The following is a 16,555-nucleotide window of genomic DNA, read 5'->3' as shown; positions in this document are numbered from 1 at the left end:
TTGAAGCACGTGAAGCACCCTAGTGATGTTCAGTCCATCATCATCCGGATAAAGTCTCACCCTCCTCCGAGTCTCGCTCCCGAATCCGACGCAATTCCCGTACCTTCATCCGAGAGCTTCACTGCCATCGGTTGACTGAACACGGCTATCGTGGTAGAAGCGAAGACTTCCCGCCCTCTTGTAAACAATTGTACAGTAGGTCCTCTTGCTCTCCTCTCCGTCCTCTGCTTTTCTCTCTTTCCCTCCACGACCGTATCATACCCTCATAACCTCCGACTCTGCTCCCATCCATCATCCGCAAACATGGCGGGCTTCGTCCAAAAAGGCACCAAAAACATCCTCACCAAATCCCCCACCGACATCGTCTTCCTCTCCGCCCTCCGCACGCCCGTCACTCGCGCCAAAAAAGGTGGTCTCGCACAGGCTTACGATCACGAACTGCTCGCCGCCGTCCTCTCTGCGACACTCAAAGCGACACCCAATCTCGATTCTGCCTTGATCCAAGATGTACACATCGGCACCGTCCTCTCCGAGCTGGGAGGCAGTAAAGCCGGACGCATGGCTGCCCTGCACGTGGGATACCCGGAAACATCCTCCTTCCAGACGGTGAACCGCGCGTGTAGTAGTGGCCTATCGGCCATCACGGGTGTAGCGCACGCGATTGCAACGGGACAGATTGACATCGGAGTGGGAGGCGGCATGGAGAGCATGACGCGGAATTACGGCAGTCGGGCGATTCCCACGCAGTTATGGGACGGATTGAAGGAGAGCCAGGTGAAAGAGGCGAGGGATTGTGTGATGAGTATGGGGTTGACGGCGGAGAATGTCGCGGAACGATATGGCGTGAGTCGGGAAGAGCAGGATAAGTTTGCTGCCAACAGTCATGTGAAAGCGGCCAAGGCGCAGAGTGAGGGACTTTTTGATAAGGAGATTGTGGAGGTGAAGACGAGGAGGGTGCCCGATCCCGAGCATCCTGAGAGCGTGGAAGAGATCACGGTGACGAAGGACGATGGGATCAGGCCGCAGAGTACAGCTGAGGGACTGGCGAAGATGAAGCCTGCGTTTAAACCTGATGGAACGGCGACGGCGGGGAATAGTAGTCAGGTGTCGGATGGTGCGGCGGCGGCGCTGATGATGAGGAGGAGTACGGCTACGGCGCTGGGGTTGGAGGGGAGTATTATTGGGAAGTGGGCGGGTACGCAGGTCGTGGGTTGCAGACCAGACGAGATGGGGATTGGACCGGCGATTGCGATTCCGCGGTTAATGGAGTATACGGGTGTTGACAAGAAGGAGATTGGGATTTGGGAGATCAACGAGGCGTTTGCAAGCCAGGCCGTGTTTTGCGTGAGGAGTCTGGGGATTGATGAGAGCAAGGTGAATCCCAAGGGTGGTGCGATTGCGTTGGGACATCCGCTGGGAGCGACGGGGGCGAGACAGTTGGCGACGTTGTTGCCGGAGATGGAGAGGCAGGGCCAGGAGTTGGGGGTGATTAGTATGTGTATTGGGACGGGCATGGGGATGGCGAGTTTGATTGTCAGAGAGTAGATGGAGAGGAACTGGGCGGCTTGTATAGTGGCATGTGTTGTGTGTGCTATATCGGTCGTATAGCGGGTATCTCAAAAAGCAGCCCAACTCCCTGAATGCTCTTCGTCCTGTGAACAATTTCCTCTCAGCCGTATCTGCCAATTGCCACATCATTCCTTCTTGCCCTTCCCCTTCTTCTTCTTCTTCTTCGCCAACATCTCATCCATGAAACTTGTAGCCTTTCTCTTCGCCGGCCTCTTCTCCACCTCCTCCTCCTGTAAAGCCACCCCCTCACCCTGCCCTAAAATCTCCCTCGCCGTCGCCGGATCCTCCCTCGGATCAGGCGGTTCCACGTCCGGGTCTACAATCGCATCTGCACTCCCTCCTGCGGTCACATACGCCGGCCGCTTTCGATCCCTCACTTTCCTCGTTCCTCGCCGTGAAGAAGAGGTCAACATCGCTGCCCGGCCTTCTTCCTCGTCATCACTGTCGTTCTGTGCTGTCGTTGCTGTCGCTGGTGTAGAATGTGAAGTCGTGGGCATGGGTTTACTCGCGTCGAAGCCATTCGCTGAGCGATGTGGTTTCTGCTCTTTCAGTTTTGCATTGGCGGCTTTTTTGCCGAGTAGTTGTTCGAGCAGTTTTTGGCTGGCTGGGTTGAGTTTAGATTTCGAGGCGAGACCGTCGTCGCCTAGGGAGGATTCGTCGTCTATGCCGGGAGCCTCGCCCGTTGCTGTGTAGTCGTCCTCATCGGAGTCCTTGTCGTAGGCATCGTTCTTGCTCGACTTTGTCGCAGAAGAGCTGTCTTTCTGAGGCATCCATGATTGCAATATACCTTGACTGCGAGCAAAAGCGACGTTGATTTTCGAGAGGAAGATGTCGCCTTCGCTGGCGGGTTTGTCCATGGTTGTCTTGAAGATCGCAAGTTGATGTTCCTTCGTATCTTCAGCGGAAGAGGTCGGCATTTCCAGCTTGGCCCCCCGTCAAAGTTTCGGACAAGACCGCGAGGGAGAGCTAGCTGCCAAAGCAACTTCAGAGCTCTATCAGGATTGCATCTCGGAAACAACGACATCCAACTTCCTCCCCTCCCCCAACGCACACACAGGATGTTCAAGGTCGCCCGCAGCAGCAGGCAATTTGCCTCTGCTCTGCAGACGTTCAGAGTGAGTGGCATCCTCCAAAGCTGCCCACAGTGAGAGCTCCCTCAATCCTAACAAAAACCTTCACCAACAAATAGGAACCCATCCGCCGACAACAAGTGCGCAACCTCTCCATCCACGAATACCGCTCCGCCCAACTCCTCGAATCCTACGGCATCGGCGTCCCTAAGGGTTATGTCGCCCACAACGCGAAAGAGGCCCACGAGATTGCCTCGAAGATCGGCGGAGAAGACATGGTGATCAAGGCGCAGGTGCTCGCTGGAGGACGCGGAAAGGGACACTTTGACAATGGCTTCAAGGGCGGCGTGCGCGTCGTCTACTCCCCTCGCGAAGCCTCGATCCTCGCCGAGCAGATGATCGGCCACAAGCTCATCACCAAGCAAACTGGCGAGCGCGGCCGCATCTGCAACAGCGTCTTCATCGTCGAGCGCAAGTTCGCCCGTCGCGAGTTCTACCTCGCCATTCTCATGGACCGTGGCTCCCAGACTCCTGTCATCGTCGCTTCGTCGCAAGGAGGTATGGACATTGAGACTGTGGCCAAGGAAACCCCGGACGCCATCATCACCACGAAGATTGACATCCACGAGGGCGTGACCGATGCCATCGCGAGGAAGATCTCCACCCAACTCGGCTTCTCCGAGCAATGCGTCGACGACGCCACAAAGACCATTCAAAAACTCTACAAAATCTTCATGGAAAAAGACGCGACGCAAATCGAAATCAACCCCTTGTCCGAAACCTCCGACCACCAAGTCCTCTGCATGGACGCCAAGTTTTCCTTTGACGACAACGCCGAGTTCCGGCAAAAGGAGATCTTCAACTGGCGCGACACTTCTCAAGAAGATGCCGATGAAGTCGCCGCCGGCGAGTCCGGACTGAACTTCATCAAACTCGACGGCGACATCGGCTGTCTCGTCAACGGCGCGGGACTGGCCATGGCGACCATGGACATCATCAAGCTCAACGGCGGCGAACCCGCCAACTTCCTCGACGTCGGCGGTGGCGCTACTCCTGAGGCCATCAAGCAGGCCTTTGATCTCATCACCTCGGATCCTAAAGTCACTGCAATTTTCGTCAACATTTTCGGTGGTATTGTCCGTTGTGATGCTATTGCGAAGGGCTTGATTTCCGTGGTGGAGAGCATGAATTTGAGGACGCCCGTGATTGCGAGGTTGCAGGGTACCAATGGCGAGCAGGCGCATAAGCTCATCAACGAGAGCGGGCTGAAGATTTTCAGCATTGATGATTTGCAGACGGCGGCGGAGAAGAGTGTGCAGTTCAGTAAGGTGGTGAAGATTGGTGAGTTTTTCTTGATATCCTTGTTTGAGGAGGAGGATCGTTCGCTGACATGTGGTGATTCTAGCTCGCGATATCGATGTTGGTGTCGAATTCACATTGGGGATCTAGAGAGAGAAAGGAGGGAGATGCGTGAGGGCGCTGCCAGTTGTTGCGCTGGGGTTGTGATAAGGCGTGCTACCTTTTATGTAGCTTCGCTTGTGTATACAAGTCTTACGGCATTCCAAAACGGCAGTGAACTGGAGAACTGTGAGATTCGGGCTGCCTGTTTGGATACAACGTAGGGCCTCGCGATCCTCTGTGCACACTAGGTTTTGGGGTGGGGCCGCCCACATCACTACACTGGGCTGGCTAGTGGTACTGGTCGGTGGGTTGCCAGGGATCAAACATGCAGTGATACCATACGTCCCTAATCATGCCAATCTGGGCCATCATCACAGACAACTCACCAACCTCACCACCCCCTTTGCCTCCTCCCCCTTCCTCTTCCTAACCTCAACCCAACCACCTTCCTCGACCCTCACAATCGACCCATCAACACAAACTCTCCTCCATCTCTCCTCGGCCTCTTCAAACTCAATCCTCATCGCTTCCACCTCCTCATACCCGACCCTCGGATCCTCAACATGCTTCCCGCCATCATATGCCTTGGTCATGATTTCCATGATTTCATCACCGGGAAGGGGACCGAAGTGTATCACTCGGAGTTTTCCATCAAGAGGGCGAGAGGAAGGGGAAATGGTAAACGTGGACTCGAGGTGGGAGGTCAGGGTGGTGAGGACGTAGGCATGTTCATTCTCGTCCCCGCGAACGGGGTGCCATGTACCTTGTTGAAGAATGGAGACTTTGCCTTTGTACGTATGCGGTGGAGATCCATCGGCGGGGTATAGACATTCTTTCGCCGCGAGCTGGAAGCGTGCAGAGCCGTGTTTGCGATACTCGGGCGTGTCGCTGTCGGCGACGAGAGTGGCGTGGAAGCCCCAGGAGAGCACCACGGCGCCGTGTGCGACGTGGTCGCCCGTTTGAGGGTCTTGATGCAAGGGAGTGGCAGTCTGGCCTTCGTTGGTGAGGATGCGGGAGCCTGGGGAGAAGGTGGCGCGGAAGAGAGGGAGAGGGTGAGGGGTTCCGAGGAGGAGGGAGCGGATGTTGAGGGTTTGATCGGGGGGCAGAAGGGAGGAAGGGAGGGTTTGGGAGGAAGAGTTGGCGAGGGCGTTGCCGGTTCCGAGGGGGAGGAGGATCAGGGTTGGCGGATGGTAGGTCGAAGGGAGAGGGGAGGACGAGAGGAGGGTTGTTGTGATGTCGAGGACCCCACCGTCGCCGGAAAGGAGGATGATGCTTTGTTCTGTCCCGGAAAGAGCGGCTGGTAGGAAGGTGGATTTGGTGAGTTCTGCGATGCTCGAGGGGGAGGTGGTTGTGTGGATTATTGGGGTGAGATCGAAGATGGAGAGCAGAGGAGCGAGGACATCGCTGTAGACGTGAGATGCGAGTCCTGTGCCGGAGCCGGAGGAGACGATGATGTGGAAGTTTGAGGAAGGGAGCTGCTGTAGTCTAGTCCAGTGCTCGGACGGCTTGAAGGGTGCACCGTCCAGGACTGAGTCTTTCGAGGTAATGGTATGGAAGGACAACGGCGACCTGGTCTTGTCTTCTTCGGCCTCTGGGTTTGCTTCGACGTACAGTATTCGACGCTGGTCCGTCTTCTGGTCGGGCACTACGGCCAGGATCTGTGAGGAAGTCGGTCCTGGCGTCCATTTGGAGTTCTCATCTGGCCATGGACATCAGCAAAAACTCTTAGCAGTACCAATCGGAGCTTTTGTCCAAATACCAGCGTCGTGATCTTCCGTCCAAAGCAATCTGCCATTGTTCCCTTCTGCTTGCTGCCACTGAAGAGTGACAGGACGAGAGTCGAGCGTGCCTCCGCAAAGGCGGCTCCCGGCTTTCGACATTTCGATTCCAACGATTACGGACTGTACTGGGAGAGACCTTGATATGTCGATGCTCTAGAGGAGTCAATCGCCGTCGTTCCTTACTCTGAAGATGTAGATGTCGAAGGAGCGAAGGAGCGAACTGATGACTCAGCGAAACTGTCTTGCGCGATTAAGGTAAGTTGCAACGGACGACGGTATCGAACTCGAACAAAGATCCTCGCATTCGATGCCATTTGAGCTCTGTTTCCTAGAGTTCCCAGAGCGACGGTTGTCTTCCCGAACAAAGCTGAGAAGAAAGACTGGTGTTGCTACTCTAATCGATACATTCAGGACTAAAATACACTCCCGTGATATATACTTGACAAGTAATCGTACAACACACTAATCCTCCCTTGTACTAATCACGACTACCTGATCTGCAACCTTCCTCTCCGCCTGTAATCTTCAATCAAGCTCCGCTGACCCAGGTGCTCCAATACTGCGTCCTCCATCGCTCTCCTCGACAGCCGACCATCACTTCCAAAACGAACGCGGTCTCGATTTCCATACTGCGAAGCCGAGTCACAGCTCAATTCGTACGCTAAAATGAGCCTTCGGAGATCCGAGTCGGACATGGAAAGGAAGTCGTTGACTTGCAGCGGGCGAGAGAAAGATGGCGGGTAACGCCCGTCGCGGCAGAGACGAGGTTGTATTTGAGGGTAGCGTGAAGAGGAGAGGGTTGAAGAATAGGTCGTGTAGTCGAGATCATCCCTACGATCAAATTAGAAATCGTCGAGAAAAACCTTGGAGTTTTAGGCGTGCTTGCCGTCGTCGTTGTTCATCGCGATATGATCGAGACATTTGGCCGTGCGGTTGATACAAGCTGTCCTCGTATTGTCGACGAGGATCGATGGCCATTCCGTGTTCGTCCACGGCGATTTGGCGGTATTCGGGTCGCGGTGAAGAGATGTAGGGTGTCCGTGGGTTGCGAGGATCTCTTGTGATTGAGCCTGATGAAGATACGGAGGACCCGGAGCGATAGACGCTATCGTCCATGAAGCGCGGTGTGCCGTAGCGATAGGTCTCGTAAGCCATGATGATATGTAGGAGTGATGAACTGGATGTGTTGGGACAATGAGACGATGTTGGGACATTCCTCGAGTCTTTTATATCAGAGATCGTGTCTCGTACCACCCTCGCTGTCCCACACCCGCCATCGATGACATCGACACCTCTCCGTTCCTGCAGCGAATCACGCGGGTCATCTCACGCACAAATCTCGGGGTGACATTGGCTCAGCCCAGACCCTTTGGCACGGGGTTGTTGCCGAACTGCCATCTCGAGCGAGCCATTTGACATCGTGGGATGCTGCATGATAACCCTGCTCCGGTCGCTTTCCGTGCTTCGGGGGTGTAACGTTTTGATTCCGGAGGCCGCCGTAGATGATGTCGTGGTATGTCTGAAGCATGGTGCAGTGCGGCTGGTCAGGAGCCGGTGGAGTGAGGTCGAAGATTTTGTGCGGCACACAGATATGCTCAAAGTGGTGAATGCTTCGCCATGAGGTGGCGTGGATGGGCCGTGACGTCGCATTTGCCAGATTCGTGCGCTTGGAGTACACCGACTGACTGCGGATAAGAATAGCCCGCGTGGGCGAAGTTGTCCTACTTCGTCGGTATTGCTCATCCGCCGAGCATATTGACAGTAGAGAAAGCAGAAACGATTTCAACTCCGCGACTTGTCCGGTAGAAGAAGTTTCCCAATCTAGAAATGCCAAATCGACTGTCCCTGTTTCAAGTCATCGGCAGCATGCATCGCGCCAACGTCGGGACCGATGCCACGATCCGACATGATCTGGTCAGGCGGGACAAATTCAGGCAACCGCGTGCAACTCGACTAGCAATGTTCGCATCGAGCTACTTCGCGCGCCACCTCCATGACACCACCTTTGCGGCATAAGTTCCATTATCGCAATCCTCACAGCGGAATTTTCAATCCTCATCGTACGACTGCGTTGGTTTCCTCGGCGCAGTGTTGCTGGCACTACGCTGCCTGCCCGACGATACCACCGTCTTGCCGTCGCCTTCAGAGTACTGGTGCGTCTGCGGAAGAGTCGGAAGACTGATTTGCCGCGTATGTCCGGTGGGACGCGCGGTCAAACTGGGCGCCCTTGGCCGTTGTCGTCCCCTCGCGCGGCCACCGATGTAGGGCAATTCGTATGTTGCGGAGCGCCAGATGTAGAGCAGCAGGTCGTAGAGGAGCACCAATAGCCAAGGCCCGATGATGACGAAGGAGAAGAACAGCTTTGAATGTGGAATGAGCGAGGGCTCAAGGTTCAGCTCGATCTCGTGGTACACGACTTACGAAGATTCTGGCGAGCCATGTTTCGAGGCCGGAGAGGTAGGCGGGGAGGATGGAGAAGATTCCCATGCTTGTGGTGGTTGTTGTTGGCGTGATTTGCCGTTGTTGGCGGGTCAAGGTTGTATCTGTAGGAGGCCGTCCATGAGGGTGGATGTAGCGACCTCTTTGTGCTTTGCTGTTTGCTCCCAACGATGATTGCTGGTTGATGATCTGGTTGATGCGGTTGAGAGCAGGGAATCCCGGGGATCAATGGAAGCTCAAGCGAGAGCGGCAACCACGGGTCGATCCGGAGTCCCGTCGTTCTTGTCTTTCTTCGAGAGCAGAGCAAGTCTTTCTTTCTTCTCTTCTTCAATTGCACTTCTTTCGCGTAAGAAGCAAACTGACGGCAGGTCGGTGAGGAACCCCGGTCGCTGATAGCACAGGCTTCGAGCGTTCCGAGGCTGGGCGCGGACGGAATGCGAGTTCGACCACCTCACCGTCCGTGCAATGGCAGTCATCTTGCGATTCTGCTACATCTCTGGACCGTGGACCCACACTGCTGGTGGACGATGTGCTTGCTGCGAACACTTGCATCGCAGCTCACAACCAGTCATGAGATCCACCACGTCCGGGAGGCATTTGGGAGCTGGTACAACAGGAACGACTTGCTGGTGAGCACACTGAGACGATGAGCACACCAAGAGGTCGTCCGCACAGGCACGTGCTCGGTGCCAGCGAGGATGCGGCGAATCGTAACCACTCGCCAGCAACATCGTCACGCTAGTCTCATCATCAACGCCCCGCAATATTCACGCAAGTCTGCCTGTCTCGTGCTTCCAGGAATGACGCTCGAATCCTTCCACCACTGTCCGCGACATGGTCATGGCGGCAACGTGGTCTGATATTCTATCAGGAATTCAGGATGGCTCGATTGGAAGTGAAAATCCTTCTTGCTTTATTAGCACTCTCTGGCAGTGTCTGTAGGCCAAGACATGCCTTCGAAGGGAATCGTGGCACACCTGGCATTGGATGTCATGCAATCATCAGCCCTCCCAGTCCATGGAACGACAGCATTCGAAACGTCTTTGCTTCGGATTCCTGGGACACAAGTCTGCTCACCACGATCCGTGTCAATTTTCAATGGCCATCACGATGAACCCGTGAGTGCCGTGATGGCCCGGCCTCGACTCCTCGCGAAACGCTGACAGGTAATCTTGCAATACGAATCAGTCAATGAAGCTTACTTCGAAGACACCAGCATATTCACCAGGATCTGGGCTAATCCCTCGAAGGGCGTCTGATGAGCTCGCAAATTCTGCGATGGCCCCGACCGAGCGAAATGGTGACTGACGGAGTGGATAATAAGATCACCTCGAGCCCGCCATTCGTGTGGCAAACCGAAGAACGACGAACAGTGTGGAATTGAATTGCAAGAATGGTCACCATGACTTCGAGCAAAGTCAAATCAAGCGACTCAAGCTCGGGCTTCGACGAGTTGTCATCCAGGCTCACATTCGCTCGACGTTTTCGTCGCTACTTCGCTATGCGATTTGTCTGCTGTACACAGCCCGAGAGCGCATCACAATGATGGAAACCGTGCAGGTTGTGGAGCGAGAAGGCTTGCGTCGGTCAAAGTTCAATGAGTTTGTCAGACTCGTCAAAACTTGTGTTGAGCATGAATGTTCAGGCACCTGCCATGGAACCAGATACCATTGATGAGCTTGGACGATGGCTCGATGTCTTCGGTGGATAAACGTTCCGAAATTCGCAGTCTCAGTCGTCCCGGACTGGCCTTGGAGGCCCGTTCGCGAGGTATGGAGCCACTTGAAGCCTGCAGCGGCCCCTGCTTTGATCAATCAAACGGGAATTGCGATGTGACTACTCCCTGTATGCGTGACTTGGCTAACCTGGTAATCCTCAGACTAAGTTTGGAGCAAGCTTTGCGACCTTCTCTGCGCTGTCTGAAGAGCTGTCTGGCGGTATTGCGATATGCAGAACTCGACAGCTTGGACATAGAAGCAGCAGGCGTGCCCGATGTTTTCTACCTCCAAGTCACCCAACAGCTCAAGGTCCGATTCAAGGACACATCCGATTAAGAAGAATTCAATCATCCCACTGCTCGAGTTCAACCTACTTGGAGCACCATGCAGTTCTCCACTCTCATCGCTGCCCTCTTCGTGGGACTCATCGCTCCTGGCGTCATCGCCGTACGCTCGTGCCCTTCATCATCGACTCGAATGGTCCTTCACTAACGCGTGGTCTGTCGTAGGACGTCTACTGTGATAGGTACGCCAAACCGGGAGCATGCCTCAAGCATTGCAAAGATAACGGAGTGCAATTTGGCACGCGCGCATGGTTCGTCTTCTATCGCTCCTGGTATATCCCACTCTGGCGCTGACATGAGCCCGCGCAGCGTCAACGGAAGGTGCCAATGCGGCGATCCATGGTGATTCTCCACCGCACTCCGGCGGCTCACGGATGTTCCTGCGTAGGATCCGACGCTCGTGTCCGGAAGATGAAGGAGGGTCCGCCGGTGACTGCGGGAGGGAGGGCGGACTTGGAAAAGGGAAGGTGGAGGAAGTGCACAGACTTCTTTCGTTCCATGGCCTCGTACGTCTCTATCACTCGTTGGGACGTCCAAGGCATATTCGGCTTGGAGATCTCTGTTCGTACTTCAGCATCGTTGATATGTCGGATCAACACTCCCTTGAGGCTTGCTGTCCACTTCGGTGTCGTTTCCTCATGCTTGTGCCAGCCCGTGCTATGGCGAGCACTCGAAAACTATTGCTTCTGACAACAGACTGTCTCGTGCATAGGAAAGTGCTCATCGCCGAGAGCCTCAGAAGCTTGATGCTCCTCTCGGACAGCAAGTTTGAGGTTAATTTTTGGGACAGCAATTGAAGTCGCCTCATGTCAGACGTAACAGCCTGTCAAGTCGACATCTCATACCAGTTTTCGCGCCAGTTTCGCGACGATTATGTCTTTTGGACCAACGCCAACACTATCGATCTCCGGATAAGACCTTCTTGTTGGCCTTCCCGACAGCCAACACCGTCTGGAAGGACAAGCCTGTTCACCAGGCTTCTTGATGAGCCTGAAGGCTCCGCGATGACTGAATCCCTGATCTGCTGACAAGGGATATTGCAGTCGGCGAGCAGTCGATGAAGCTTGCATTCGACAGGAGGCGTTTGCGAGCAATGATCATCTTGTTGCCTTGGCGAGAATTCCTAGGAGTTGTTGCTCGTGCCGCGAGACAAACGCAAAGTCGAGTACTGATAGGTGGGACCGGAAGGAGAACAATAGACGTCCGCTTAGGCCAGGTGTCGATAGTAGCCCGACTCTGCATGAGTTCGGAATGTGCGAAGCGTCTGACTTCGTCCATTGGTCTCTTTCTATCTCGACTTGACCTGAGCTTGAAGGCCTGTCGACGAGTAGCTGACCTCATTCAAGCCCGAAGACGAGACAGCTCTGCATCAACGCGTGGTATGGCCATGTCTACTCGAGCGTCATAGTCGGATGTATTCCATGCCCAGGACCGAGACCCAGGCCTCTGCGGTGCTGGTCTGGGTGGATTATAACACGAGGCGATTATAGCTGTTGGTGTCGAAACGCAGGTATGCTTTCGAAGGATTGTGGCACAGCCAAAGTCATCCAATCAAAGACCTCCCTGTTCATGCAACAGCTGCAGACTCCAGGCAGCGCAGCCTGATCGCGACTGCTGCATTTCTGAGTCAATCCATTCTCTATTTCCACATCATCATCAACAGTGAGTAGACATCTACGACATTTCATCAATCTCGACAGCCTTGATCCTCACTCTGAATTCGCGGCGTGACATCTGGGAGTACGTCCAAGGATGGACATCCAGGTCGAGAGAATGCCTGCGAGCCTAGGCAACAACCCTCTCGACCATGAAATCGAACCGCCAGATTTCAGAAGCAACAGCCCGGCTCCAGTCACCAAGAACCCTGGAACAATCACATATCCGTCAACCTGCGGACACGGTGTCGAGTCAGTGCCTGGCATCGCCCTACGGAGAATTGAAGATAGCTGCCCGCTTCTAGCAGCAGCATTCGAAACCACGCGTGCTGGCCCAAGACTGCATCTCGAGACCCTCAACTCCATGACCGCGCGACCATTTGTACGCTTCCTACAGTCAGGCTCGTATTCCATGACAGAAGATGGCGATATCTATGCAGTCGTGCCCTCGTCGATACTGCTGCATCTCCAGCTCTACCACCTCGCTATTATCTACGAGCTCCCACCGCTGAAAGATCAAGCGAATGTAAATGTCATCAGACAATGCGAGTTCGGCTGCTCAAGTCCAGACAGGCCTATTGACCTAATCGAAGGAATTCGCTATGCCTACAAGCACCTCCACGGCGAGACTGGGCTACTCAACACAATCATCAGCTACTGCGTCTCCCACTTGAGCATGCTCGAAAGCACCGCCGACTTCCGCCAGCTTGCCTCCGACCTCCGTCCCTTCAGCCAAGATCTATGCAAAGAAAATATGAGACGCGGATTCGAAGACGAAAGTCACCGCAATGCGCTCGAACAATGCGAAGAGCGGATGGCATTCTCCAATCGCACGCCCGAGGAAGTCAAGCAAATGTTCAACTTTCACCCCTCGGAGGAAGTTGATCTTCCCTCCAGCCTGAAGAAGCGCAAGCGTCTGGAAATTTTGCGGGAAAGAGCTCAGTCCGTGAGATTCGATCCGGCAGTGCACACAATACAGGACGAAGTGCATGCGGAGTCGGATAACCTCGAGGATGTGTTGCGGAAGATCCGGGACCGGCACAATGGGGTCAGCAGGGATGGGAGCCAGGGTACCAGGAATACGTTCATCCAGGATTTACGCCGTGACACGATGCCTGAGCCGACGACAAGCGATGTTGAGGAAGAAATGGACTACGCGGATGATGGTCTCGCAGACTGGGTCGCTGAAACATACGCCGCTCGTGTGCCGGAGGTCAAGGCCGCAGAGTCATACAGCAACGCCAGCAGTGGACCACTATTCCACTTCGACGATATGGATGGTTCGCATCAGGCTGCGTATGAGAAGCTGACCAAACAAGAAATCAAGTTCAACTTCGAGGAGCGGCATGATCGATCTGATCGTTTGGCAGTGCGGGCGACCTCAGGGCTAGATGTGGATGCAGAGCTGTCACCGTCGAAACCGGCGCAAGAGGTTGGACACTTCAGCAAAGGAGACTCGATCCCGGTCCTGGATTGTGCTAGGGCTGATCAGCTGTGGAAGGGCATGCTTGACAATCTTGCTGCGCAGAAGTCAGTCGATCACTCGGACGACGAAGACTTCCTGCTCATGCGGCCGACGGAGCGCGCTGTCAAGACGATGGAAGGGTCCTCCAGGATTAGCCTCCACGATCCGGCTAATGAGTCTACCGCTGTGCGTGGACACTCGGACGTTGTAGAGGAGACAATTGTCCGAGACGACGTTGGCAGCGACTCGGGCTCGGACTCGTTCGAGCATGTCGAGCATCCAAATCGGAGCACATTGCCACTTCGACAGCGAGGTATGGAGAGGGAAACCGTCCCGGAATTGCCGCTTGTTGACGGTGTCAGTGCCTCGCCTGATTCAGACTGGTCGTTGGTGTGAGCTGCTTGAGGTCGACAATTTCTTTGGCACAGCGAGGCATAGATTGAGCATTGCTTATGTCGGCGTTTTTTGTTTTTGATCCTGCAAGCGCTGCGATGGATTTACGAATGAATGATATGACAGAGCGACGACTGAGGTCCCGGAGGATATGTGTCAGCATGGCTTATGAAGACAGCGACAGGTGCAATGCATGGATTGGTAACCAAGAGTAGGGCGAGTCTCCCACCTCCTCTTCCAAAAGTCGGCAATTCGGCATGCGTAGATTATGCAGTGCCATCCGCCCTCTTTATCCGTCTTCGGACTTTGGGAGCCTCAATGATCGACCCGGTTTCGCTTAATAGATTTGCAGGTGGGCTTGGATCTTCGCCTTCTTGCACTCTCTCTATACCCTCTCGTTCAGGCATCCTCGGAATCGCGAGTTACGAGACCAATATGGACGTCGTGGGGTCGAAAATATGTCGACAATAATGAAAGCCCACGATGGCACAACGCTGACTTCACGGCCAACTTCCTCTGGGCCCGAAGCCGACCTCGGCACCGTGGAGAAATCATCGACATCCTCCAAGAACAATAAATCGAGCAATGCTCAAGAAGAGACGCAACATCAGGCCGTCTCGAGATCAAGATGGCAGCGCTTCGTCGACGTCCTCTACTGGACACCACCTAATTGTCGATGGGACCCGGACTCGCCACCCAAATTTTCCACCGCGTTGAACGTCCTCTTCGCCTTTGCAGGAGCCTTTACCGTGGCGAACCTTTACTATAACCATCCGATTTTGAATATCCTGGCGAAAGACTTTGGCGTTGATTACGTCGAAGTGTCGCAGATTCCGACGTTGGCCCAAGCAGGATATGCGGTCGGCCTCTTCTTCCTGTGTCCGTTGGGAGATTTATTCAAAAGACGACCCTTCGTCCTCTCCCTCATCTTCGTCACGGCAACACTATGGTACGACCTCTCACTCCACCACCCCCATTCAACTCCACCAGCTAACGGATCGCCAGCATCGGCCTCTGTACCACGACCTCCATCCGCGTCTTCTCCGCCATCCAATTTCTCGTCGCCATCACAACCGTCACGCCTCAACTCATGATGCCCTTAGTCGGCGACCTCGCGCCACCCGCCCGCCGCGCCACTGCTCTCTCCATCGTCGGCTCCGGCCTCATGCTAGGAATCCTCATCGCGCGTCTGCTCTCCGGCGTCGTCACGCAGTACACATCCTGGCGCACAATCTACTACCTCTCCGTCGGATTACAGTACCTCATCTTCGCTTTACTGTGGTGCTTCATGCCGGACTATCCCTCCACCAACCCTGACGGGCTGAATTACTTCCACATGCTGTGGAGTATGATCCTGATGTTGACCAAACATCCAGTCCTCGTGCAAGCGTGTGGCATAGCTTTCTTCGTCTCCGCGACGTTCACCAATTTCTGGACGAACGTGACATTCCTCCTCTCCTCCCCGCCGTACAACTACGACTCCGTCATCATCGGTCTTTTCGCGCTGATCGGAATCGCGAGTATGCTCTGCAGCCCTTTCTACGCCAAACTCGTCATCGATCGCTTCGTACCGCTTTTCACCGTGTTGCTGGGCATAGGCTGGTGTCTCATCGGCATCACGCTCGGAACGTATACAGGCACATTTACCGTTGCGGGACCGATCTTGCAAGCCTGGTTCGGCGACTTCGGTATGCAAACGAGCCAGATCAGTTTGCGGAGTTCGATCTTCACAGTCGAGCCGAAAGCGAGGAATCGGACGAATACGGCGTTTATGGTGTTTACGTTCTTTGGACAATTGGTGGGGACGAGTGTGGGTGCGAAATTGTATGAGAGGGGCGGGTGGACGGCGAGTGGGAGTTTTAGTGTGGGGAGCATGGGCATGGCGTTGGTTGTGGTGCTGTTGAGGGGGCCTTGGGAGGAGGGGTGGGCGGGGTGGCATGGAGGGTGGAGTGTGAGGAAGAAGAGTAAGGATAGTGCTGATGGGAAGACGGTGGAGGTGAGGGGGCATTTGATGGGGAGGGAGAGGGTGGATGTTGAGAAGGGGAAGGACGAGCATGAGCATCGACATGGTAGAGATGATCAGGAGGCTGTGAATTCGACTGATGCGGAGAAGAGTCTGGAGATGATGGCTGCGGAGGATGTGGTTGACTGGAGTTCGGACAAGACAGATATCATTACGACAGAAGGAGGGACCAAGTCGTCCAGCGTTAGAACAAGTAGATGAGTTCACGATTGGACTGAGAATAACGACATATACATAACAAGCTCACATACCCTCTCAAGATATGAAACATCATCGTCCCATTGTAACCACGCGTAAAGCCTCGACCTCGAGCACCCGATCCCATTGCCACTGTCAAACCCACCACCGCCCATCCTCCCTCCCTCCGCCCTAATCCCACCACCCTACGTATCAAACTGCCACTTCTGCAGCCCACCCCGAAACCCCTCCTTCGGCGGCGCCCGACTCCTCACAGGAGCCTTATACGCCCCACTCTCCGCATACGCCTGGGCCAATTTCGCACACACCTTCTTGTGCTGCTTAAAGTCCGCTTTCGTGCAGTCTCGACTGCAGTACTTGGTCGTGTGGCATTTCGTGCAGGCTTTCAGGAGATTGGGAGTTTCCGGGTCGGGATCGGTGTTTGTTTCGGGGGTGAGGCATTTGGCGCAGGTTTCTGGTGTGGATTCTTCTTGTTGTGAGTCTGGAGGAGGAGAGCGTT

General features: G+C 54.7%; 7 protein-coding genes across 7 annotated transcripts; 3 read left to right on the top strand and 4 right to left on the bottom strand.

The window, feature by feature from the left end:
* Positions 1 to 211: 211 nt before the first annotated feature.
* On the top strand, positions 212 to 1,545 carry TH2 (beta ketoadipyl CoA thiolase, TH2; the record flags this gene model as incomplete). The annotated part of the gene is made up of 1 exon (XM_003854308.1): positions 212 to 1,545. One exon carries the CDS (start codon positions 304 to 306, stop codon positions 1,543 to 1,545), a length of 1,242 nt encoding a protein of 413 aa, XP_003854356.1.
* Positions 1,546 to 2,604: 1,059 nt separating this feature from the next.
* On the top strand, positions 2,605 to 4,197 carry LSC2 (succinate--CoA ligase (GDP-forming) subunit beta; the record flags this gene model as incomplete). Its single annotated transcript, XM_003854309.1, has 3 exons — positions 2,605 to 2,684; positions 2,759 to 3,980; positions 4,045 to 4,197. 3 exons carry the CDS (start codon positions 2,628 to 2,630, stop codon positions 4,086 to 4,088), a joined length of 1,323 nt encoding a protein of 440 aa, XP_003854357.1.
* Positions 4,198 to 6,658: 2,461 nt separating this feature from the next.
* Positions 6,659 to 6,976, bottom strand: MYCGRDRAFT_91834 (uncharacterized protein; the record flags this gene model as incomplete). The annotated part of the gene is made up of 1 exon (XM_003853867.1): positions 6,659 to 6,976. The coding sequence occupies one exon, from the start codon at positions 6,974 to 6,976 to the stop codon at positions 6,659 to 6,661; it is 318 nt and encodes a 105-aa protein (XP_003853915.1).
* An 893-nt stretch (positions 6,977 to 7,869) lies between these two features.
* MYCGRDRAFT_38701 (uncharacterized protein) lies at positions 7,870 to 8,308 on the bottom strand (the record flags this gene model as incomplete). The annotated part of the gene is made up of 2 exons (XM_003853866.1): positions 7,870 to 8,181; positions 8,243 to 8,308. 2 exons carry the CDS (start codon positions 8,306 to 8,308, stop codon positions 7,870 to 7,872), a joined length of 378 nt encoding a protein of 125 aa, XP_003853914.1.
* Positions 8,309 to 8,631: 323 nt separating this feature from the next.
* Positions 8,632 to 9,308, bottom strand: MYCGRDRAFT_103794 (uncharacterized protein; the record flags this gene model as incomplete). Its single annotated transcript, XM_003853865.1, has 1 exon — positions 8,632 to 9,308. One exon carries the CDS (start codon positions 8,989 to 8,991, stop codon positions 8,749 to 8,751), a length of 243 nt encoding a protein of 80 aa, XP_003853913.1.
* Positions 9,309 to 14,305: 4,997 nt separating this feature from the next.
* MYCGRDRAFT_70031 (putative major facilitator superfamily transporter) lies at positions 14,306 to 16,059 on the top strand (the record flags this gene model as incomplete). Its single annotated transcript, XM_003854310.1, has 2 exons — positions 14,306 to 14,784; positions 14,841 to 16,059. 2 exons carry the CDS (start codon positions 14,306 to 14,308, stop codon positions 16,057 to 16,059), a joined length of 1,698 nt encoding a protein of 565 aa, XP_003854358.1.
* A 182-nt stretch (positions 16,060 to 16,241) lies between these two features.
* On the bottom strand, positions 16,242 to 16,460 carry MYCGRDRAFT_38541 (uncharacterized protein; the record flags this gene model as incomplete). The annotated part of the gene is made up of 1 exon (XM_003853864.1): positions 16,242 to 16,460. A coding segment is annotated over one exon (219 nt), but the record flags the coding sequence as incomplete, so codon positions are not given.
* Positions 16,461 to 16,555: the final 95 nt, after the last annotated feature.

Source organism: Zymoseptoria tritici, chromosome 3 (genome assembly GCF_000219625.1).
Source record: "Zymoseptoria tritici IPO323 chromosome 3, whole genome shotgun sequence".
NCBI lineage: Eukaryota > Fungi > Ascomycota > Dothideomycetes > Mycosphaerellales > Mycosphaerellaceae > Zymoseptoria > Zymoseptoria tritici.
The sequence above is the reverse complement of the archived record's forward strand: the minus strand, read 5'-3'. Positions and strand labels throughout refer to the sequence as shown.